Source organism: Mustelus asterias, chromosome 17 (assembly GCF_964213995.1).
Source record: "Mustelus asterias chromosome 17, sMusAst1.hap1.1, whole genome shotgun sequence".
Lineage (NCBI taxonomy): Eukaryota > Metazoa > Chordata > Chondrichthyes > Carcharhiniformes > Triakidae > Mustelus > Mustelus asterias.
In genome coordinates this window covers 46,076,934-46,103,242 of record NC_135817.1, presented here as the reverse complement: position 1 = coordinate 46,103,242, position 26,309 = coordinate 46,076,934, and the positions used below count along the sequence as shown (strand labels likewise).

Sequence of the window (26,309 nt, the reverse complement as noted above, 5' to 3'; positions counted from 1 at the left end):
TTAGAATAGAATCCCTACAGTGCAGAAAGAGACCATTTAGCCCATCGAGCCTGCACCAACCACAATCCCACCCAGACCCTATCCCTGTAACCCCATGTATTTACCCTACCAATCCCCCTAACAACAAGGGGCAATTTAGCATGGCCAAACCTGCACATCTTTGGACTGTGGGAGGAAACCAGTGCACCTGGAAGAAACCCACACATCACAGGGAGAATGTGCAAATTTCACACAGACAGACACCCAAGCCTGGAATCGAACCCAGGTTCCTCTGAGGCAGCAGTGCTAACAACTGTGCCACTAAGTCGTCCTAATCCTTCAAACCAAAGGAGGCAGGTCAGGTCAGGTGGAACTTGTTACTCCAGTAGAAATAGAATTGTGGAATAAGTCGCCAGGGAAGGCCACCAAAGTGAATTGAGTTCAAGAGATTATTGGATTGATTCTAGAGCGAAAAGAAACTGAGAGATTCATGGAAATGCAGATGCACATAAAAAGGAAGAAAGTGTGATCTTTATCCTGTTCCTAAAACGTTTATGTTCTGACTGTATGGGTTACTTTCTCAATAGTTTTGATTGTGAATGGATATCAGTAATACATTTAAAATAATTGTTTAAAAGAAGAAGAAAATCAAAAGAGGTAAAACTAGCCTGAAATTACGCTGTGGGGAACAGGTTCAGGTGCAGGGAAGTCGTTGTTTATAATAGCAAATTGGGTAGTGAATTGACTAAATAGCAGAGAGGGGAATTTCTACTGAACATCTTAATGGCTTGAACCTATTATTCCCACAATGCACATTCAAAGGTCTTGTTTGGTGAAACTCGTTAGTGCGAAGGAAAATGGTTTGGAAGGATCACTTGCAGAATAAGTACCTCAAAAAAGGCTTCAACATTTAAAGAGACAGGTCAACCAAAGCAATTCAATCAGCAGGCAGGATTCTCTAGTATTTTCTACTATTGTTTTTACCTGCTCCAATTACTCTCTCTATGCGAATTCTGGAGGGGTCTATTTCTTTCGCAAATTCGTGCACCGCTTGAGATGGGTCTTCATAAGTATCGGGATCAATGTAGGTTCTCATCCCCGGAAATCTGACTGGAAAGAACGACAATAGAATTTCTCATTTGGCGAGAATGAAATAAACCCAACATGACACAGAAATTCCCTTTTGATTCACTGGCAGGTTTTGTTCACGTGGTCTTTTCTCTAAGTGTTTATTCTTGGCACATTCCGGTATCTTGGAAATTGATTTTAAAAAGTGTGCATCATAAAAGTCTGTTTAATGGGAATTTACTTCTTTTGGTAAAGGTCCAGCAAATTTATTTTGTGAATTACAGTTGTTCACTGATTAGAAATCCAGCAATGATGGAGTAATTGCGGTGGTATAATTAACTCCACAGCCTTGCCTTCTGTATATATTTAGTTTGCTGCATCCATGATTCTGGTGGAGTATTACCATCAAAAGTATGAAACACCACAGCATTCTGATATTAATTTGAGTCCTGCCCTCTGCCACTTTCAGAACATTGAGCAAACCATATAAGCCTGTAATTTCCGCAGGGATTCTCTTGATCTCTTATTGGAACTCTGGTCGACTATCTGAACGGACATCAGGAACACTTAGAAATGGCCAATTATCCTCTTTCTTTCAGGTTGCTGATTAGAACCCTGCAAAATAAATCTCCCCCCTATTCTGAAACCATGCTATCAAGAATAAACTCTTTTCCACCACCATTTTGTTGTCCAGTAATAAGTATGTTCTTCAAAAGTTGGATGAAGAAATGCAAATGCAAAATGTTGCCATATTACGTGAAAAAAATCAGAACATGTCATCAGTTGTCAACAACAGATTTCAGCTCAGTGAAAAGTCAGGTTGATGGAACAACTACAAATATTGTCTTCCACATCACTCTGTCTGAATGACTAATGCTTCTCTGTTGGGATAACCCTCCAATGGAAATGCACTCATAGAATAATATTTAATACGGATAATTCCGCGTGGTTTTGCTCAGGGCCAGAAAGATAGATGATTCTGAAACAGTGAGATGGCTCAGTGGTACTCTTCATAAGATTAGAGGAACACTATATTTTTGTTATGTTAGCAAAGCATTTTTATGCCAAAGCAATGCCAGTAAGATTCTCTCCCAATCAAATGCATTTTCCATGTGTACTTGTGATATCTCATGTATGTATCGGAGTGGCAAATTAAATGTTGTAACAATTTATTCTCATTGAGAACTATCATTGGGACAGGCAGTAAACTAACTGCTTTTCTTTTGTGTGGTATTGTTTGTTGGTGTTGTCAAGGATTTGCCTCGTAGCAACAGTAAGATGAATTTAAAAAGGCCTGAAAGGTAGAAATCTGCCTAGCAACAGTAACCACCAGCATTTCTACGGAGGAAAGCCTCAAAGTGCTCAGGGCATTGCTAAGCATGAGAGCATCTAAAGATGATCAGGTGTGAATTGCTTAAGGAGTAGAAATAGATTACTTAGATGACTGCTATAGAAATGTTAAGTTCCCCAAGCAGAAATAGTTCACCTAATTGGCTGGGTTGTAGAAATGCTAAGCTCCACAAAGAGGAGTTCAAGATGTGCGGGCAGCCGACTCTAGTGTTTGAAATAACAAAAGGGGAAATAGTATAATTGTTGCCCCCCTCAGAAGTAGATAAGCAAGTCCACACCTTACAGCCAGAAGCCAGTTTGCAACTCACAGCTCGGAGGCTAGAACCCATTTCATAACTAAGGGGTCATGACTCATCTTTTACTTCTCAGAGATGCGATAGTGTTGCATCCAAGTCTTAATCCCAAGGCATTGCAGGAAAAGTTGGTAAAGACAGTTTCATTATCTTCAGTGGACCAGCAAAATATGTTTCCCAGACTTGATCATCAGCCCTTTATGGTGGGGATTTGACTTACAGGGGCGAATTTTCCCATTCCACCTGCTGCGGGAATCGTAGCGGGTGAGGGGCGGATCATGGAAAGGTTTGTTGACCTCGGGTGGGATTTTCCAGTTTCGGGGTGAGCCTGGCTGGAAAATCCTGCCCATAGATTTATTTAATTTGGATTTTATTTGGGAAAGGGAAGTCTTAATGAGTTCAGGGATTGTAGATGTTTTTTGGAACATGGGATAATTTCTATATAAACTGTGTGTTTAGTTATTCAAGTACTTAAGTGTCTTAGAGTATTGTAGTCCTTTTGTGTGTACATTTTTCTTTCTAAGTTAATAAATACTCTTTAATAATTGTGATATGATGACTGGATAGTTCCTCACTGGGGTTTTACTTGACTCCTCACAATACTTAAAAAGAAAACTATACACCACCACAAACTGGTGTTTCAGGTTGGGCCCCCCTCGCAGATAACATCAGTGTAGTTCGTGACAGTGCAGCAGTATACAAACAGCGAAGAGTTGGATGGCTGATACCAAAGCTTCATTGAGAGGAGGAAGTAATTAATCATGAGGGAATGAATCATCTTCTAACTGGTCCTTTCCCTTCCTATTGTGATAGTGGCATTAAAAAAGGAAAACAGCCAAACAGGAAAATGAAAACAAAAATGATGTAAGCTATTCTTTTTCAGCTGTTGCTATCAATGTCTTTTGGATTGGTCTCTTCCCCCAAGCATATGTAGTAAAACGAGTGAGAACTTTGTACAACTGGTGGCCAGTAGGAGATAGAAAATCAAAAATCTGTCAGTGTCCTTTTCCTACTATTACCATATAACTATCACACATCAGATGGCAACAACACTGTCCCCAGTTGCTACCAGCAAGAACTCCAACCGAGACCTTTGACTGCCTGTAGAATTATTTCAACTGGATATATCTTGTTCTATACTTGAACTTAAAGAAGGTTTTCAATATAAATAATATAAAAAAATCCTTTCTGCAGCAATTTTTAATAATGCAATCAATATAAAAAATCCAGTTTTTAACTTTAAAAAATCCCCAATACAATCTACCCAATGATTGCAGCAAGTAAAAACACCAAGGGATAAAATAAGACTGAAGAATTTGAACTTTTTCTTTGTTCATTTATGGGATGTGGGCATCGCTGGCTAGGCCAGCATTTAGGTGCCAATTCTGCCGTTCCGCCCACCACGGGAATCATAGCAGGCGGGTTGCGGACCATGGAAAGTTCCGTTGACTTCACGTGGGATTTTCCGATTTCGGGGCGAACGCGGCCTGATAATCCCGCCCCTTATTGTCCATCCCTAGTTGCCCTTGAGAAGGTGGTAGACACCAGTAGTAACCAACTCATTTATATCATGGAATCCCTACAGTGCAGAAGGAAGCCATTCGGCCCATCGAGTCTGCTTCGACAACAATCCCACCCAGGCCCTATCCCCGTAACTCCACATATTTACCCCACTAATCCTTCTAACCTACACATCCCAGGACACTAAAAGGCAATTTAACACTGATAATCAACCTAACCCGCACATCTTGGACTGTGGAAGGAAACCGGAGCACCCGGCGGAAACCCACGCAGACATGGGGAGAATGTGCAAACTCCACACGGACAGTGACCCAAGCCAGGAATCGAACTCAGGTCTCTGGAGCTGTTAGGCAGCAGTGCTAATCACTGTGCCATCATGCCTCCCCTAAAAACCTTTATAGGTTCTACTGTATCTGCAATGTAATGCTTACACTATACCTGTCTTGAGCATTAGTATCCTTTAATCTGTGAACTGCTGAAGATTAAATGAAAAGCCATGCATCTCTCTCAAATGATGATATCTAGGTACTAGATAGTATTGTAACTGATTTGACAGAGCAAATTCTTTGACTTAATTTTACAAATTATTAAATTGTGTATTTGCTGACCTCAAATTAAACATTTCCCAGTGGTTTAATCCCTGTATTAATTTGTATATAATTAATACTAGATTCCAATGTTTGCCTCAGTCAAAGCTGACTGGAAATAATGACTTTTAAAAAATTATTTCATGGGATGTGGATGTCGCTGGCTGGGCCAGCATTTGTTGCCCATCGCTTATTACCTTTGAACTGAGTGGCTTGCTAGGCCATTTCAGACAGCAGTTAAGAGTCAACTACATTGCTGTGTGTCTGGACTTGCATGTGGGCCAGACCGGGTAAGGATGGCAGATTTCCTTCCCTAAAGGACATGAGTGAACGAGATGGGTTTTTATGGCAATTGACAATGGTTTCATGGTCATCATTAGATTTTCAATTCCAGATTTTTTAATGAATTCAAATTTCACCATCTGCTATGGTGAGGTTCGAACCCAGGTCCCTAGAGCATTACCCTGGATCTCTGGATTACTAGTCCAGCGACAATACCACTATGCTACTACCTCCCCCACTAGTATCCGTATTAAATGCTTTTATGAAAATCCGAAATAAAAGCAGAACATGTCGGAAACAGTCAACAGTTTAGGCAGCATTCTTGGATAGAGAAAGGTAGGATTTGTGTTTCTGTCCAGAACTCCTCATCAGAATCCCTGACAAAGTGTCACAGACCTGAAACATTAACTCTACCTTCCTCTCCTCACAGATGCTGCCTGATCAGCAGAGTGTTTCTCACAATTTCTGTTGTGCCCCCTCTCCCCAAAAGCAGATTTGTCCAAATAATGTAAAAAAACGTTGCTATCAAAAGTGGTATTTGTCCAAATCTAGAATTGGCAACATTCTTGGAAAACACTGATTTTTCCAGTCGACTAAGTTAGGTCGACTAAGTTAGGTCTGTCAATAGTAGCCTGCATTTTGCATAAAATATTCTTTCATTTAACAGATGTTTTGTGAATATTTTGGGGGGCCTATAACTATACCAATATAGCATTGGAGAGAGTGCAGAGAAGGTTTACCAGGATGTTGCCTGGTATGGAGGGTCTTAGCTATGAGGAGAGATTGGGTAGACTGGGGTTGTTCTCCTTGGAAAGACGGAGAATGAGGGGAGATCTAATAGAGGTATACAAGATTATGAAGGGTATAGATAGGGTGAACAGTGGGAAGCTTTTTCCCAGGTCGGAGGTGACGATCACGAGGGGTCACGGGCTCAAGCTGAGAGGGGCGAGGTATAACTCAGACATCAGAGGGACGTTTTTTACACAGAGGGTGGTGGGGGCCTGGAATGCGCTGCCAAGTAGGGTGGTGGAGGCAGGCACGCTGACATCGTTTAAGACTTACCTGGATAGTCACATGAGCAGCCTGGGAATGGAGGGATACAAACGATTGGTCTAGTTGGACCAAGGAGCGGCACAGGCTTGGAGGGCCGAAGGGCCTGTTTCCTGTGCTGTACTGTTCTTTGTTCTTTATTCTATGTTAGTCTGAGGGTGCTTCTTATCAAGAGATTAGATCTAGATAGCCATTTAATCATTACCATTCAATAGCCGAAGGTGAAAACCAGAATGTTTTCCGCTGGCATTAGCAGCGCCTCTCAGGTGGGATTCAGCCACCTGATCGATGTAAACTTACATAGAGGGAAACAGCCTGACCTTTCTAAGATCAGGGCACTATTTTTAAAGGATGCCCCGAACTCAGCACTCAGGTAGAGGCCCCCTTCCCCTTAACAATGGAAAGGTTGATCCATGCTGACCAGGAGAGCACTCCCAACACCGCATTACAGAGGGGGACACTTACTCAACTTCACTGCTCAGATTTTTCTGCGCAAAGTGAACATACTTTTGGCCGCTCTCCAAATTTTTACCCAGTGAATAGTTAGAATCTGGAATGCACGGCCTGAGCGTGCACTTAATCCCACGGCGGGTGGGAGAGGAAAATCCCAGCCATGGTCTTTGTCCCAGTAGCAGTCTTACTAAAGTTTTGTACAGATTCACTATTACATCTTGGCTTTTAAATTCTGTAAACTCAGTACAGTGTTACATTAATTTTTAATAGTCTATCAATTTGCATATTGTTTTTGATGTGTTGTTAATCTAAAGCCCCCTCCATTTTTCAACATCATGTAACCTTCCCCTGTGCAAAGTATAACTATTTTATTTTTTGGCAAACTGTACCTCTCACTCTAACACGGAATTCTATCTGATCCCTTTTTCCTCAATCACCATATTTTCAACTTCATCTAGAAACTTCCTTTGGTTCTCAGAATTATTTACTTTGCCTAATTTGACACTGTCTCCAAATTTGAACATCACTTCCTGTAACCCTACATCCATATCATTGATCCCATAGGTGGGATCTACATTGGACAGCTTATCTACTCTGCCAGATTACCCCCGACTGACTTTAAAATTAGACAGCTTGTCTATTTATATACATGCCTTTGACAGGTGAGCAGCATGTGTGATGAAACAGTTGATACGGTGCCCATTACATTCAGCTTGAGTCAAAAATTGGTACTTGGAGGAACTTTAAGCTGTCAGGTTAGTTGTTTTAGCATGAGGTGTGTTTGTCAGCAGCACAGTAACCGAGTGCCATGCAGCTGGAGGACAGAGGCAGATGGGTGGGTGGGGAAAGGTAACACATTGGAAATTTTCAGTAGCAATCAGCATGTAATTTGAGGACTCTATTATAGGTCTGATCATATTATCCATCAGGGCTGTTCTACATTATAATAGAATCATAGAATGGTTACAGCACAGGAGGAGACCATTCAGCCCATTGGTGCATACCCTTTCCTTGTAACCCAGAACGTTTATTTTCTCTTCAGAAACTTACTCAATTTCCCTTTGAACACTATGATTGAAGCTGCCTCCATCACACGCTCAGGCCGTGCATTCCAGATTCTAACCATTCACTGGGTAAAAAGGTTTTTCCTCACCTTGCCTTTGGTTCTTTTGCCAATCACCTTAAAATCAGTTTTCTCTGGTTGTTGACTCTTCCATCAATGGGAACAATTTTTCTCCAGCTACTTTGTCCAGATGTCTCATGATTTTGAACATCTGTATCAAATCGATACTTAACCTTCTCTTCTCTAAGAACAAACTCAGCTCCTTCAATCTGTTCATATAATTGAAGTCCCTCTTCCCTGGAACCATTTTGTAAATTTATGTAATGCCCTTGCTGAATCCTTCTTCTCCTTATTAAAGTGCAGTGTCTAGAGTTTGACACAATACTCCAGTTGAACCCAAACTAATGTTTTATAAAGGTTTTGCATAACTACCTTCCGTTTTTACTCTATACCTCCACTTTATAAAGCCTAACAGCCCATATACCTTTCTCACCACTTTCTAAACCAGCCCTAGCATTTCCAACAATTTATGCACATGTACCTCCAGGCTTCTATGTTCCTCCACACCTTTAGAATTGTATCCTTTATTTTATAATGCTTCTCCTCATTCTTCCTACCAAGTTTTTGTACATTCCAACAGTCTGTATATCTCCTCCTGAAGTAAATCACTATCCTCACAGTTCACAATACTTCCAAGCTTTGTATCACTTGCAGATTTTGAAATTGTGCCCTCTACTCCAAATCTAAGTGATTAATATATATCAATAAAAGCATTGGCACTAATACTGACCTAGAGAACCCCACTGTACATCTTCTTCCAATCTGAAAAAAAAAACATTCACTACTATTCTGTCTCCTGTCACTCAGCCAATTTCATATCTATTCTGACACTGTCTCTTTTATTCCAAAGGTTTCAATTTTGTTGACAAGTTTACAGTGTGACACTTTATTAACTGGTATTTTGGAAGTCTATGGACACCACTTTAACTGTTACCCTCAACAACCCTCTCTGTCATCTCATCAAAACATTCAAATAACTCATTTAAATATGATTTGTCTTTAACAAAGCCATGGCTGGCTTTCCTTAATTAATCCATATTTGTCCAAATGGCCATTAACTTTGGCTTGGATTATCATTTCTAAAAGCTTTTCAATCATTTTAACCTGAGGTTAAACTGACTGGACTATAGTTGCTGGGTTGATTCTTACATCCTATCATGAACAATTTATATTGTAATAATTAAACATAATATTTGCAATTCTCCAGTCTACCTCAGTTCTACCTCAGGACCAAAGCAAAATTGGAAATTTATGGACAGTACCTCTGTAACTTCCACCCATACTTACCTAAGCATCTTTCGACAAATCTCATCTGATCCTGGTGACTTGCCAGCTTTAAGTACAGCCAGCCTTTCTAATATCTTTTTATCAGTTTTTAGCCCATCCAGTAACTCAGTTACTTTTTCCTTCACTATGACTTTAGCAATTTTTTTTTTCATGGTAAAGACACATGCAAAGTATTCATTTAGTACCTCACTCGTGCCCTCTACCTCCTTGCGTGGATCCCAATTTGGTTCCTTGCAGCTGAAGATGTTTGGACCGACGACACTACCCTGAGGAATTCCTGCAGAGATGTCCGAGGACTTAAATGATTGACCTCCAACTAACACAACCATCTTCCGTTGTGCCAGGTATGACTCCAACCAGTGGAGAATTTTCTCTCAGATTCCAATTGACTCCAATTTTCTTAGGGCTCCTTGATGCCATACTCAGTTAAATGCTACCTTGAGGTCGAGGACAGTCACTCTCACCTCAGCTCTGACATTCAGCATATTGTCCATGGTTGAACAAAGGCTGTAATGAGGTCAGGAGCTGAGTGATCCTGGCTGAACCCTTACTGAGCATCTGTAAGCAGGTTATTGCTGAATAAGTGCCACTTGATAGCACTGTTAAAGAGCCGCTTCCATCGTTTTGTTTATGAACAAAGAGTAGACTGATGGGATGGTAATTGGCCAGGTTGGATCTTTTCTATTTCTTGTGTACAGGACATACATGGACAATTTTTCCACACTGTCAGGTAAATGCCAGTGCACTGGAACAGCTTAGCTAGGGATGCAGCAAGTTTTGGAGCACCGGATTTCAGGGCTATTGCTGGAATATTGTCAGGACCCATAGCCTTTGCAGTAACCAATCCCTTCATCCATTTCTTGATATCACATGGAGTGAATCAAATTGGCTGAAGACTGGTATCTATGATGATAGGGACCTCTGAAGGAGGCCGTGATGGATCATCCACTCAGGACTTCTGGCTGAAGATTGTTGGAAGTGTTTTAGCCTTATATTTTGTGATGATGTGCTGGGCTTCTCCATCATTGAGGATGGGGATATTTGTGCAGCCTCCTCCTCCAGCCTTGAAAGGTCCACCAGGAGAGGTGGACCTTGCTAAAGTAGTTCAGGGATCGAGAGAACACCTCACATGGAGGCACTTTAGGATGTGTGCATTTAAATAAAAAATTCTGAGGCTTGACGCTGTTTGGCGCCTCCCCCAAAGTGGAGGGTTCACTCTTCTGGAGGGATCATTTGAGATACAGGCATACCGTGGGTGGCACAGTGGTTAGCACTGCTGCCTCACAGCGCCAGGGACCCGAGTTCAATTCACGGTTTGGGTCACTGTCTGTGTGGAGTCTGCATGTTCTCCCCGCGTCTGCGTGGGTTTCCTCCAGTTTCCTCCCACAGTCTGAAAGATGTGCTGGTTGGGTGCATTGGCCATGCTAAATTGTCCCTCAGTGTACCCAAACAGGCACTGGAGTGTGAGGAACTAGGGGATTTTCACAGTAACTTCATTGCAGTGTTAATGTAAGACTACTTGTGACATTAATAAAAGAAACTTTAAATGCTCTTTTCTGAATACTGCCCTCTCATTGGGACATGAAGCCTCTGGATTTGATCCCCCACCCTCAAACCAGACTGTCACTTCCATTGGGATAGTGATCCCTGCATGTGGCAGATGGACTGCGCTGCCAGCAGCAAAATCTGACCTAACTGTGCCCAAAATCAACTTAATTAGCTGCCCGACTCTGTGGTGCAGGCAGCCGATCAGGATTCCCGCCCATCCATGAGAAACGTTCTTGGTGGCAGGAATGCACTTGGAAGCCTTCCCGTGCGTTTCCCCTGCACTCCCTCCTCCCCCCCGCCCCCAACCCCTGGTTCTAAGCCCACCAAACCCCAGTTGGGAAAATTCTGCCTTATGTGACAATCGTTGAGAGAGTTAAAGTTTGCCTCACATCAGCAGACCCCTCAGAGATGCTTTCATTAAGGTCAGCAGTTTGCAGTTGACTGCTGCATTCAGGCCATAAATATCTTATCCCAGTCTAAGGAGTCAGATATTTTTCTAATCCTTACTTCTGACAACAATTATGACTAAAAATGAATAAGTTCTGCCAGTCATACTCTTACATATGGATTTAATTTCCTGGAATAAATGCAATTAAATTAAAATATATTCAGTGGTTAATCTGATCATAGGTTGCAATCAAAAATGCTTGTATAGTCAGACTGACTTTCCATTTTGTCATTATTTATTCAGACTTGGTTAGGTTCTACTTACTGTGTCCATTTTGGAAATGTGTTCGCCTCTTTTCTTCAGATTTCATTTTTGCTTTAATATACCAGTGGCACCTTCACAAACATAGGAGAGTGAAAGCCATGAAATACACACCCAGCAAACTTCAAACTTCAAAGAACACATATCAACTTCAATACAGTTATCAAAGCAACTCAGACATTGAGGTAAAATGTTAGAAATGTCTAGAGGACACCATCCTATTGGGATCTGTGAAAGCAATAGGATGGATTGCTCACTGTGTGAGAAGTTCTTTCAATATAAATACTACACAGGAATACTGCTGGGAAAATCATATCTTCACACACTTCATTTTCCTTTTAAAATTTGGATGGACATTGCATTACATGGACAGTTTGATTTTTCTTTACAAAGACTTCACCTTTGGACTGGAAGCAGCAATGCATTCTCCAAGAAATCATCTAAACAGCATGGTACTCGAGAGCGGAAGTGCTGTGTGCTTGTTTGCACTGTGATTGTTTTAATTGATGGGAAAAATAACTGGTTTAAAGGCAGTTTGGAAGTCATCTGACAAGGGAGCATAACATTTTGAACCTGTTCTTTTGAACACTGTTTGAGGGAGTAAACCAAGAAAGAAAGCTACCCTAATTCATTCTCTCGCTGCCTTGTCTGAAATTCCATGTGTGGTTATCAACCTGCAGTCAGAGAATCCACATCTGAGTATACATATCTGCATTTGGAAACATGCAAGCTAAGGCAAGAATTGATCCACTTCTATACTTTGCTCCACTTTGAAGCTTCATTGGTGAGAATCTCCTGACATGTATTGGGACCACCAACATGAAAGAGCTCCAGATTGACAGTGTTAAAACCCTGCAAACTTTATCCTTTATTCCAAAAGGCCTATCCTCCAAAGCCTTTCTCTGCAGAAACCCTATCTGTTTGCCATGTGTGTGTGTTTGTGTGTGTGTGTGTCAGTGTGTGCACACACTTGGGCATGCATGATGGGATATTTTTAAAAAGGGATAGTTATACTTCCAAAGTACAGTGTGTGTTAACCAGTTCTTGTAACCTGTTTTCTTAAAATTTGTTTTATAATAAATCAAATGTTCAAATTTTATCAAAAGAAGCCTGGTTAAAGTCTCTTTTATTCTATACTAACAGTGGTGAAGGTAAATAATTGGCTATTTTGGTGAGTGAATTAAACTTTTAAACTAATGGTGCAACCTGCAGAGTTGTGGGACTAGATAAATTGCACACTCCTCCCATTCCGGCTATAACAATATAAAAGCTAACAGAAGTGACTGATGACGTTTAATAATATCTAGCATGTTGCACAAGAGGCACCAATCCACAAAACGGATTACTTCTAGCAAAGCGGCATTATCACAAGAAACAGGCCTTTGTTTATTGTGGATGTTTGCTACAATCACTCATTTGAGAATCCATAGCCTAGATAATGGTTATCTAACAGCCGATTAATCAGTACCTTGCTATCTCAATGTTAAATGTGCTATTTTATGGCTAGCTTCAAATTTCACTCTCCATTCTTAAAGTCCATCACAATTCAGAAATATTTCAATACTTCTGGCTTTGCCCCATGTTCACTTTTGAGATACATGTTAATATATGGCATAATGAAAGTCAGTTGATTGTCAGTTAATAGCAAGCAATCTTCTCTCATGGAAACGTCTATTGTTGGTTATAAACAGATGTACTGTAAATATAAATCTGTGATATTCCAAAACCATTGTTTTCAGGAGAGAGGGGGAAGCCACAATGCCTAATTAATAATGATAATACTTGACCTTCATACAATATCTTACAGTGTCAAAATATCTCGAACGATTTCACACAATTAATTTGTTCTGGAAAGCAATGGCTGCTTTGCATGAAGAGTTAAGTTACACCATTAAAGCATTTACCATATCAGCTCTTAACCTTGTAATGAATTAAATATGAAGGTATTGCAACCATTTCATTATATAAATACAAAATTGGTCCTGTAACCGCCAGGGTGATATTTCTGAAATATTCTTGTTGAAACAAACAAGAGATTGCACCGCAATTGTAGCCATGACAACATACTGACATTTAAAATATTTTTAATGCATTTATTTGCACAATGTGTGTGTGTGTGCGCGTGTGGGTGGCGGGGGGGGGGGGGGGGGTGGCGGGGGCGGTGAGTCTGTGTGTAGGTGTGCGGGGCTGCGTATGGGTGCCTGTGTGTGTGTGTGCCTGTGGGAATGTGTCAGAGTGTGAGGGAGGATGTGATGGTTGTGGAAGGTGTGTGTGTGGCTTTTCTGCATGGGGGAGGGTGGCGTGTCTAATCGTGCATGTGTGTGGGGCTATGTGCTTTTTGGGGATGGTGAGCAAGTGTGTGTTTGTGTGTGGTGAGGGAAGGGGCTGCATGTGGGTGTATGAGTCTGTGTGTGGGGGTGGGGCTGTGTGTGTGTTCTTGGGGGCTGGGTGTGTTTGGCGGTTGTTTCTATGTGTGGGGAGGCAGGTGTGTGTGCGTGCGGAGAAGCTGTAGCCGTGTGTGTGTATGGGGCTGTGTGCATGTGGGAGGCGTTTGGGGTGAGAGAGGGAGTGGGAGAGGGAGTGGGAGAGGGAGTGGGAGAGGGAGTGGGAGAGGGAGTGGGAGAGGGAGTGGGAGAGGGAGTGGGAGAGGGAGTGGGAGAGGGAGTGGGAGAGGGAGATGGAAAGGGAGATGGAAAGGGAGATGGAAAGGGAGTTGGAAAGGGAGTTGGAAAGGGAATTGGAAAGGGAGATGGAAAGGGAGATGGAAAGGGAGATGGAAAGGGAGAGTGAGAGCATGAGTAGGATGAAGGTATCCCCACAATGCTGCTTGGGAGGGAGTTCTAGGGTTTTGACCCAGAGATGATGAAGGAATGGTGATATATTTCCAAGTCAGGATGGTATGTGATTCAGAAAGGAAGTTATAGGTGCTCGTGTTCGCTTGCACCTGCTGCCCTTGCCCTTCCAGATGGCAGAAATCACACATTTGGGGAGATGCTGTTGCAGAAGTGTTGGTGATTTGCTGCAGTCAGTTTTGTAGGTGGGTGGCCCGCTGTTGGGGGTTGGCAGGATTTTCTGGTCCCGTGGCTGTCAATGAGATTTCCCATTACTTCCATCCCACCTCGCCAAGAAATAGCTGGGGGTGCGCCATCAGTGAGACCGGAAGATCCCACTGGTGCTAACAGCTGGAAGATCTTGCCCTGAATCTTTAAGGTGGTGGATGGAGTACAGATTAAATGGGGCTGCTTTATTCTGGATAGTGTCAAGCTTCTTGAGTGCCGTTGGAGCAAGTGGAGAGTATTCCATCATGCTCCTGACTTGTGTCCTGCAGATGGTGGAAAGGTTCTGGAAAGCCATGAGGTAAGTCACAGCTTTAGCCACCTGTTCTTTAGCCACAGTATTTGTGTAGTTGGTCCAGTTAAGGTCCTGGTCAATGGAGACCCAAAAGTTGTTGATGATGAGGGACTCAGCAATAGCAATCCTGTTGAATGTCAAAGGGAGATGGATAGATTCTCTGTTGTTAGAGGTGATCATCGCCTGGCACTTGAGTAGCACGAATGTTACTTGCCACTTATCAGCTCAAGCCTGGATGTCGTCCAAGTCTTGTTGCTTGCAGGCTTAGACTGCTTCATTATCTGTTCTCATCTGTGATGCTAATTATCTCTCAAAAAACATAAATTATAATCCTTTGGTCAAGAATTGTATTTATAATCTGTTATTTTCTATTGAATGATTACATTAGTTATTTAAATTAACAAAAGGAGCTGTGGATTCAAATGCAAATTTTTGTTTAAGCTGTCAATGATAATTAATTATATGAATACTCTCAAATAGATTCAGATTTCAAATTAAAACTCGAGGAATCTCAATTATAGACTACATATAACCAAACTTAAATCCGTATTATGAGGGTTATAATCTATAATGTTCGATTTGGCCTGAGCCACCCCAGAGATTTGAGCACACAGATATAAATTGACACTTCAGTGCAGCTCTGAGGGATTGATACAAGGGGGCGGCACGGTGGCTAGCACTGCTGCCTCACAGCTCCAGGGACTTGGGTTTGATTCCCAGCTTGGGTCACTGTCTGTGTGGAGTTTGCACATTCTACCCATGTCTGCGTGGATTTCCTCCCACAATCCAAAGATGTGTGGGTTAGGTTGATTGGCCATGCTAAATTTCCCCATAGTGTCCCGGGATGCATAGGTTAGAGGGATTAGCGGGGTAAATATGTGGAGTTATGGGAATAGGGCCTGGGTGGGATTGTTGTCTGTGCAGACTCGATGGGCTGAATGGCCCCCTTCTGCACTGTAGGGATTCTATGATAACACCGGGTGGGAGTAAGACTGCATTGGGATTCTGACAACTTCTGATGTTCCCTTTGGATCATTGAATCCCTACAGTGCAAGAGGCCATTTGATCCTTTGAGTCTGTACCAACTCTCTGACAGAGCATCCTACCTAGGCCCTATCCCCGTAACCCCTCTAATCTCCCTACCTTATAAGGATTTAACTGCTCGACTGGATCTGCAGCAGGTGGTGAAGGAACCAACAAGAGGAAAAAACATACTTGACCTCATCCTTACCAATCTGTGGGCTGCAGATGCACCTGTCCATGAGCGGTAAGAGTGACCACAGCACAGCCGGAATTGAACTAGAGTCCCTGGTGCTGTGAGGCAGCAGTGCTAACCACTGTGCCACCCTTTGTGAATTAGGAAATTTCATTGAAACACTTGAAGGGCTAAAAATTGGTGTGCTCTGTTTTCCCGGTAAGGGAGACCAGAATTTGTGAGGTCACAAATAGGTTCTGCTGCAGGATTCTCAGATGGGGACATTGCAGAGGCTGGACAACATTGATTGGCCTGTATACTGAGAGGCTGACCAGACAGTCTCCTATCACTGTCAAGGAACATGGAGGAGTCTGACTCCAAACTGGAAGAGGGCATTGCACAGAAGTTGCCCTCTCCATATCCTCTGCTTCATCTCTCCATCATCCTGAAAACCCAGATGCATTTTTGCTGCAGCTCCTATACAGCATCTGCATGGACAAGTCATCTGATCTCTGTCCTTCCTGTCAGGAACCAGTGACACACTCTGCTAAGCCACATCCAGGAACATTCCCAAGTATTTCCAGGGACTTTGCAAAAGTAGAAGTTCTTCAAAATCATGCCACCTGCACACTGGCTGCCTGGCCCTTTCATAACATGGTGCAGCTGAACTCATGGGTCCTTCATGGATGATATGTGAATGTTAGACCTGCATGGCCTAAATTTGGTATCCCGTTATCGTATCAGCTGGGAGACTGTTACCCACAGGAAGCACCAATGCTATTGCCCTTCTCAACATGGAACGCAGCAACTTGTGCCGGAAGGGCTAATGGTCCAGCATAGACCTCCAGGAAGGCACATGGCTTTAGCATCACTACCAATTCAAATTACATGTGCAAAATAACTAATTCTACCACATTATGAGATAGGGGAGAAATCTGATGTGTGCATGTGTCTAGCAAGGTGAGGGAAGGTAGTGCTAAGCAATAGAAACTTCCTATTTCAAGTGCACTCTCCTATCTGGGGAACCACCTCTCATCTAAGGCTGACATCAATGTGAAAATCCAACACCGAATCCAATCCATGAGTGACACCACCTAATGCCTAAAGATGAGAGTCTTCAACAACCATGAAATCTGTGCTGATACTAAATACTCGTACGCAAGGCAGGCATCCTCCCAACTCTTCTATACAGCTCAGAAATTTGGACTACGTACAGACACTAGCTTAAGATCCTGGAGAGGTACCATCAGTGCAGTCTGATTATCCGCATCAGCTGGGAGGACAGGTGTACTAACATCAGTGTCCTTGAAGGACCCAAAAGGACCAGCATCGAGGTCACGATAATCCGAAACCAATTCTGCAGGGCCCGCCATGTGCTTAGGATGTCAGAGTCTCGACTGCCAAAGCAAACCTTCTTCGCTCAGCTCAAGGAAGGCACTCAAATAAGAAGAGGACAAAGGAAGTGCTTCAAGGACACCCTGAAGGTTTATCTCAAGAAACGCAACATAGACGTCAATGCCTGGGAGACCCTTGCTCAGAAGAAACTTATTTGGAAGAACCTCCTGGCTCAAGGGACATAATTCTTCGAGGACACCCGATAGCAAGAGGAAGCCCAGTAAAGGAGCCAGAGAAAGGAATACCAGTGACCTAGAGTCGAAGGACCAATTCCACCTCCCGGAAACATCTGTCAGGTGTACGATTGGAGATGTGGCTCTCGAATCGGGTTCAGCAGTCACGGAAGGTACAACACAAGCAGAGCAAAGCTCAAACTATTCCTCTTTTCCCACCTTAGAAGAACGCCCAGTCCTGCATCAGAATGACAATTTTTCATTTCCCACACCAGTTAGCCTGTGGTCTTTTTCAACATGATTTCCAATTCGTGTCAAATTAGGGAGATTTTACTGTAAACCTGTGTCCGCTAACAACTCAATCCAGATATTTGTAAGTTTTGTACAGCCTAAAGACTATCCATAAAAAACAATTTCCAGCCAACTGAAGGTCCCTCTCCCCTCAACTGCCTCTTCGCATGCCTCCCTCAGACTTGAACCTGCCGGCTGAGTCTGCCTGAGACCTGGCTGATCTTTCATCCTCTCAGAAATTAAGACTGCAGAAGTAAGTGTTCATAGCGTGCCAGATACATTAATGTGGCACAGGTCTCAAATGGCTGCCACCTCTTGGGGACACTAAGAGGCGGGCAGAACACATGCTCTCCACAGAATTCCTGTTTCAGTCATAACTTCAGGAAAACTAGTCCCTTGATATCTGGTTGAAGTTTGGATCACCCAAGTGAAAAATCAGATTATCCAACATGACAACAGACAAACGACAATGCTTGGATGGATACCGTTTAACACACTTAGTTCCTGTCTAACTCAAAGGCAACAATATCTACGACTAAATTAATTAGCAATGATTCACTTTAATCACTTGCCTACATGGTATTTGTTCTTGAAATGAACATATGTGCAATATGATTCATAAGTAAATAGAAATATGACAACTTTGCAAAATATGTTTCACCAGCTGTATTCCTACTAATGTAAATTCCAAGGAAATAAAAGAGCACAGCTGTATGGAGAATGATTCTCTGGAGAAATAGGATTGAACCGGAACAAGGTACATGGTAAATATCTCAGGCAAAGGAAAGAGAAAGCAGAGCAGTTGAATTAATTTTGTTTGGTTGAATAAAGAGTGAACAAATGGGTCAAATGGTCTTCTTGTGGCTCAATTCCCAGTTAAAGTTTATTTATTAGTCACAAGTAAGGCTCACATTAACACTGCAATGAAGTGACTGTGAAATTCCCCTAGTCGCCACACTCCGGCACCTGTTTGGGTCAATGCAACTAACCAGCACGTCTTTCAGACTGTGGGAGGAAACCGGAGCACCAGGAGAAAACCCATACAGACACGGGGAGAACGTGCAAACTCCACACAGACAGTGAACCAAGCTGGGAATCGAACCCAGGTCCCTGGCGTTGAGAGGCAGCAGTGCTAACCATTGTGCCACTGTGCCACCCTCCTGTAGGGATTCTATGATTCGATGAACAGTTCGACAAGCAGGCATTATCTCCAGCAAGGAAGAGGATGAGAATGGCTGCCTTTCTCAACATTTAAGAAGGTTAGATAACATGGTTCAAGGCAGCCCAAGTAGAGAACATTTCCAACTCCAGTCCAATGCTGCAGGAAAGGGGAATTGCCTTGGGGAAGAAGCTAGGATGTAGGGGGTTCACCTGCGGGAAAGGATGGCTGGACTGATTTGAGATAAGACATGGCATTGACTGCACAAGATGCCAAGATGAGGATGAGCAGGGTGCGACCAACCAACCCGATGGCGGGGTACTTTTTGCTGGCGACGGGCATGGAAATTCCAGCAGAGATGATCATGGAAACGTACACCGAGGTGGTTGACGCGCACAGAACTGACAAATGTTGCAGTTGTAGATGCGGTACATTCTTCAACTGAGGAGCCTTGGAATGCTGATGACCCTGAAGAGTTTTGGTAGAGTCTAATGAATGCCTGTCTGCTCGCCTGCCTGTTGCCTTAGCCAATGCTGCTAAAGCTGTTGGGATGCTCCGGGATTTCACACTACAGCCTGAAAGTTTGACTGCAGTGAAGACATGATAGGCTGTATCATGCACATCTGAAGAGGGCACACTAAGCAGTAAAAGATGACAGAGCTTTTCCATTGGTAGGCATATCAGGTTGCATAGGGATGTATTCATGTGGCAGTGGGGCCTCCTTGGCTATCATAAAGCTCCACTGAACCTGAATTTGTGGATAGATCCCCTGGGATTTTGCTGTACCTGGCCTTCTGTATTTTAGATTGGTGAATCTTATTTCTCTACTGATTTTCTCAAGAGTATCACTGGCTCTTATAGCAAGACATTCTTGTTTCCTGGCAGAAATATGGCTGAAGATGAAGGACACCATTCAATGATTGGCTTTTGGAAGTCTTGCTGGAAGAAGTCTTGCAGTGCAGGTGGGTCGCTATGGAGAGTTTCACCCAGTAAAGACAGAACTACCAGAAGGAAGTGACTGAGTGTATAAATGCAGCTTCTTTGTCCAAACAGAATATACTGGTTTACACAAGATTATTGTGGCAAGTGTGCAAATGTAATGCAACACCTGTGTAATGAAACCTCTATTATTCTTTGCTATAAATATCATACAGTTAAAAGGCTTTGAACTGTACCTATTCACCATCTTTCTAACTGCAGAAAACATGCTTATGAACTTCCATCAAACTGTGCACTATTGTCAACCATAGTGCTGACCTCATCACCTACTAAGTACAGCAAGCACCAAGTATTATCTCAGTATAAGTTCCTCAATTGTGCATGTTCACACATTCACTAATGTGATTGGTATTCTTGGTGCTTGGGGAGCCTATATCTACAATAAACTCTCTTTCAAGCCCATGATTAGTATCCTCTGTTTCTCATTCTTCTCTCTTTATTCCATTACATTCCTTCTCCCTCTCACACACAATCAGCCATTGCAGCATTTCCATGTAACACTGAACTATCTCGTCATGAGCAGCAATATTTCAAGAGGTGTTTTTACTGCAAACCTTATGAAACATGTTCTCCTTTCGGGTCTGCAGGTGGCCAGCAGAAGGACGTGGTGGAGCTTCATAAGCAGCCTCAAACTAGGATCTCACAGCACCCTGCATCATCCACCATCACAGCAACAAACACCACAGATCACCTCAGGAGACTGGGGGTGTTGTTAGTGAGCTGTAGGAGAACGTACTTGGTAAAACACACATCAGTGAGGAGGAAAAATTAGAGATGGAACTGCAGAAGGTGCAATCTTCTGTCTAGGGAGACATCAAAGACTTATCTGGCAATCAGCTTGAGCCAACCATCGTGCATGATTTAAACAATCTCACTGCTGTGTATGCTCTCACACGGATCTTGGAGCTACATTCAGGAAATGTCCAACAGCAGAGGGATTGAAGGAACAAATATTGGTGACAGAAACATCTCCAAGGGTGATGTGACCCCCCTAATCTGAAATCTCCTTGCTACTACATTTACAGTGTGTGAACATAAAGGCCTAAATAACCATTTCTGGAGTCATCCTGTATTTGTAGGGAAATCCTTTGCCGGCACAAGACAAGAGCTGGCCACCTTTTACCCGAGACAGACACCACCTCCAACAGTTGTCTATCTAAGCTATTTCTCCCACTGTGGAAATGTTTAGATGGACCTCATTGTTAAATAAGGAAAGACACATACCATCCACTGTCGCAGGGGGAAGCACTGAGGAAAAACACACTGAACAGACCTGAAGCGTAGGAGTTAATAAAAGCTGCAGAAATTGCAATGTGTTCCAATATTTCTTTTGGTGAGTGACAGAACCAGGCTATTGAAAGAAATGAAGGAATATTGATGAATGCTGATATATGACAGAATTCACTGGTGAAGTTGCGAAGTTTTATTTATTGAGGAGATCAGGAATTTATGGAGATTACTGTTGTGCATTGCTAGCATGATATGCTCAATTAGAATGTCTGGTGACTGGTAAATTAAACTTGTAGTTGGGTAGCAATTTTATTTACCTCTTGGTCAGCTTATGTATCTGTAGATTCCACAGGATGAAAGAATTACTATCGATTCCATGGAAAGGAGTATTGATGCACATGATTATGTTCCTAGATTCACAAACAACTCACACATTCACAGATTGGTAACTCTGACTATTCATAAATGGAGTTGTTTGGTATGGTACATGCATGGTCATGTGAGCAGTCAGCTATGTTCTACAGCTGTGGGAATTCTAATGCACAGGTGAAGTGAAGGCCTCACACTTGTTCCTGGATGCTATTCGTGTGAACACTTACAAAGTCTCTGGCCCTGGCAACCAATGTATTGGTGGGCTGCTTGATGTAATTGCAAACTGTAGCTTGGGAAATGTGTCTGAGATCTCCACCACTTGTCAGGAAGGAGCCCACTGTACAAAAGTTCAACACAGTGATAACTATGACAGCCATAGAGAGAGAGTATAGTCTGGCTAATGGGGGCACATGACTGTGGGAACCAATATGCACAATTCTTGCACTGAGAACCTGCAAATACCTGTGGATAGACTCATAGCTGTAAGCAAAAGAACATAATTACTTGATCCTTATACGAATCTGATTACTTGATCCTGATATGGATTTTGTAATTGTGCTTCTTGATTAAAATACCAGTAATAGTAACATCTAGTTCTAAAACCAAAGATAAAAGATGTAGTATAGCTTTAAATATCTATCAGGAAGGTTCCAAAACATTTCCCCAATTTCTTTATCCAACCAGACCAGGAACAATGAGATGAAGCAAGAACAGCAAGGTTCAATTAACAACAAAGACCTCGCTGAAGCAAACACAGGTCTCCCTTTGCTTTATGTCTATCAGGTGCTACTTGTCCATGCAGATTGTATTATGAGGACTGCCCCTCATTTCCATAAATCTTGGTCCCATGTTATAAATTTAAGTGGTTGTAAGATTGCTTTAAGAGCTGAGCACATGATTTGATGGTAATGTCATTCGGATATTTCACAGGCTGCTCTTTAGTTTCAGTTTCTACTCTATATAGGTAACAACTCCTCAATAAACCTTGTTGTTGTTAATTCGAATCTACCTGTACAACCCATGTCATTTTCTTTTTATTTAAAACCCACAACCCCTAACATAGTTAGGACATCACACCACATAATGAATCTTGCATACAATCAACAAACAGTTCCTAGCATGTGAATCATTTTGTGTATGCATAGCTGTGGATGGTGCATTGTTTATTTTTGGATTCTCGTGTCCGAGAGCCCGCAGCACCTCAGGTGCTTTCCAGCATTGGGTTGACCCCATTAGATGAGGGGGAAAAAAATGCCCATTTTTACAAAATACCATTAATTATACAAATGGTTAATGTGAGCAATGGCTGGTCATTATTTTCTTCCTGTTTATTCTGAATGGATTCACTTGTTGCTGCTATTCATCCCATCCTGTGTCAATGGGATAGATTGTACTTAATTGATAACTTCTAATGTTTGGCTGACTTTGTTTCAGGGGTTTGGAATAATCAGATTTATATTATTATATAAAATCGAAAAGGATTCCTAACACATACTACCCGAATCAATTTAGAAACCTGATCCAAGTGTAGAATTTCAATGGGCTCAGTCACTTTAAAGTACATATTTTTAGATTTTTCACTGTGTTAAGCTGCACTTGCAGCTCAGTATATGAAGCACATTCTGTTGGAGTATAATAACAAATGGAATTTGAAAAGAAGTTTCAGCACTGGCACCAAAAATGTTTTCAACCAGGGCAGATTAATAACATTTAAAGCAAACATGTTTTGGGATGATGTTAATAAAACCTCATTTGGTTACTGGAGATGTGGATCCTTTCTGGTGCTGTAAGTTGCTATGGCGACAAGCTGCATCACAGAGTGGCAGGTTCACAAGCATCAATGACTGGTTGTCAAGCAGCGCTTAATATGGGCTAGGATGGTCCAGAAAGGTGTTCTGGTGCATAGACAATTTGACATTGATGCATCAATGCTTTCTGTCTAAGTCCCACTGTTCAGTCACTATCTGTGATGTGGAAAAAGGTGAACGAGCGGAAAGTAGGATGCAAAAAAGTTATATGATACTCAAAAAAATGCCAAGGACCATTTGCATTGAAATAATTAAATCACGTTTAATAGCTTTTCATTTAATAGCTTTCATTTGGACAATATAGAGCAATTTCAAAACATGGATTAGATACTGCAACAATGACTATTATTAGTAATTCAAGTAATTAATCCAGATGCATGAATGCATGATCCTGCCATTCCCAGAAAGACTGTAAGTATGATTCTATAATCTCAGGTTTCAACCCAGGAAGCTGTGTTCGTGGGGAACATGGGGTGCAGGCTCATCCTTATGCCATTTCTGCTAAATAACTGGTGATGTTCCCATATGTTTGCTGCCCTTGTTCTTCTAGGTGGTAGAAGTCAGGAATTTGGAAGGTGCTGTCAAAGAAGCCTTGGTGAGTTGCTGCAGTCTATCTTGTATATGGTGCACACTGATGCTAGAGTGCACCGGTTGTAGAGGAAGTGAAAGTTTAAGCTGCTGGATGGGGTGCCGGTCAAATGGTCTGCTTTGCCCTGAATGGTGTTGAGCTTTTTGAGTCATTGGAACTGTATTCACTAGCAAGTGGAGAGTGTTCCATCATACTCCTGGCTTGTGCTTTATAGATGATGGACAAGCTTTCAGGAGTCAGATGGTGAGCCGCTCACTGCACAATTTCCAGCCTCTTCCTGCTTTTATCTACAGTGTTTATAAGTTTCTGGTCAATGGCAAGCCCCAAATTCTATATAGTGTGGGATTTAGCGATGGTAATGTAATTAAGTGTCAAAGAGTAGTGGTTCGATTTGCCCTCGTTGGAGATAGTTATTGCTAGGTATTTGCATGGATGCTATTTGCAATTCATCAGTCCAAGCCTGAATGTGGTCCAGGTTTAGCTGCAAGTGGACATGGACTGAGGAGTTGCAAATTATTCTGAACATTTTGCAATCATCAGTGAACATCCCCACTTCAGGCCTTATGATGGAGGAAAGGTCACTGATGGAGCAACTGAAGATGACTGGGCCGAGGACACTGCCTTAAGAACTCCTTTAGCGATCACCTGGGACAGAGATGATTGGCTTCAACAACCACAACCATCTTCCATGGTGCCAGGTATGGCTCCAGGCTGTAGAGCGTTTTCTCTGATTCCCAGTGACTTCAAATTTACCGTGGTGACCAACGCTTGGTCAAATGCTGTCTTGATGTGAAAGGCAGTTATTCTCACCTTACCTCTGGAATTCAGCTTCTTTGTCTGTTTGGACCAGTGCTGTTATGGTGTATGGTGCTGAGTAGTCCTGGTGCAACCCAAACTGAGCTCTGGTGAGCAAGTACTACCAGATAGCACTGTCAACAACACCGTCCATCATTTTGTTGATCACAAAACAAACGTTGACTGATTTTGTCCAAGGACAGTTACAACAGCATAGTGGTTAGCACTGATGCCTCACAGCGCCAGGGACCCGGGTTCAATTCCCTGCTTTAGTCACTGCCTGCGGAGTTTGCACGTTCTCCCCGTGTCTGCAGGAATTTCCTCCGGGTGCTCCGGTTTCCTCCCACAGTCCAAAGGACGTAATGGTTAGGTGGACTGGCCATGCTAAATTCTCCCTCAAGTGTACCCGAACAGGCGCCGGAGTGTGGTGACTAGGGGATTTTCACAGTAACTTCATTGCAGTGTTAATGTATGCCTACTTGTGATGCTAAGAAATAAACTTTAACTTTAACAGCAGAACAGTTGCAGCCCCAACAAAGATCAGACTAATCTGTACATAGCAAGAACTGAACATGTGCCTTTTGGTCTTTCTGGCTTACAGTTACAGTGGAATGCTGGATAAAGAATTGTCAACATTGTAAAGTTAATCCCAAAGTCCAAAGTTAAAGATAATGAAAAGAAAGAGGCTGAGTACTTTCATTTCAGACTTTAGCCAGTGATATTGAGTTCCCTACAGAAAGGAAAAGTACAGACAACTTTCTCCAAATTCCTTTCTTGATGTACCCCCTAACGGTTGATCACAAAAGAGTACCAGCAGAGAGCAGGAAATAAATTGTCTGCTTTATAAAAATTCTAACATGACATAGGAAACACTGAAAGGAACAAAGATAAACAGATGTAGAAAATGTACAAAACTGTAATTTCACTTCAATTAAAATCTAGATTACGGTGTGTCAAGTAACAGTTAAATAAAAGAAAACAGAAAATATACAATTTGTGCTGTGGTGAGAATTGGGGCTTTTAACAGTAAGTTGGTTTCGGAACCATGACACATGGCTCCTAGTCATTTTGCTTCTTAAATACACGACCTTGAGTTAATTTGGTTTTACATCAGGAAGAATGTTTCCGTTTTCCCCTGTCCCATTTCTTGTTATTTATCAAGTTCACCCATTCTTTTCTGAAATCATCCTGTGATGTAGTCTGTAGCCCTAGTGCCCGATTCACAGATCTGGGAAAGAGACCATTGCAGCCAAGCTAGATTTGTCTGAATGTTGGGTACTTTTTAGCAGGGACTCAGGAGCATGAAAATGGGATAAATATCTCCTGCCCTCGGCTAGGGGCACTGAGGTCAAGTACAACCTCACAACCCTTGCCACAGCTGTGATTAGCAACTTGCGCCCAGATAACAGAACATACCCAATATCTCCTCAGCTTGTGTGTTTTAACACAAAACCAGGCTGTCCAATTTCCCACCGAGTTATTTCTTGTTTCACCTTTTCGTCGTTTCTTTGGGTGCAATTGGCTCAAACATCATTTCCCAAACAGAGATAGCTCAGGCACTGATGCTTTTGAACTACTAATGAAATTTCAGTCCCGGGACCAATGCACCCATTTTTTTCTTCTCCCAGAAGAATCCCAGAGAATCGGTAGGAAAAGAAACAACCGATGGTCAGAGAGAAAGTCTTTATTCTATCAAAATCCT

At 42.3% G+C, this 26,309-nt stretch overlaps 1 protein-coding gene across 2 annotated transcripts in view; it reads right to left on the bottom strand.

Moving 5' to 3' along the window:
- epha6 (eph receptor A6) overlaps positions 1–26,309 on the bottom strand; it is a 647,719-nt gene that overhangs the window by 76,032 nt on the left and 545,378 nt on the right. For both annotated transcript variants that reach the window (XM_078232548.1, XM_078232549.1), the window contains 2 exons: positions 11,254–11,324; positions 964–1,089 (listed from right to left, as the gene is read on the bottom strand). In XM_078232548.1, coding sequence (XP_078088674.1) covers positions 964–1,089; positions 11,254–11,324 — 197 coding nt within the window. The remainder of the gene's footprint in view (positions 1–963; positions 1,090–11,253; positions 11,325–26,309) is intronic.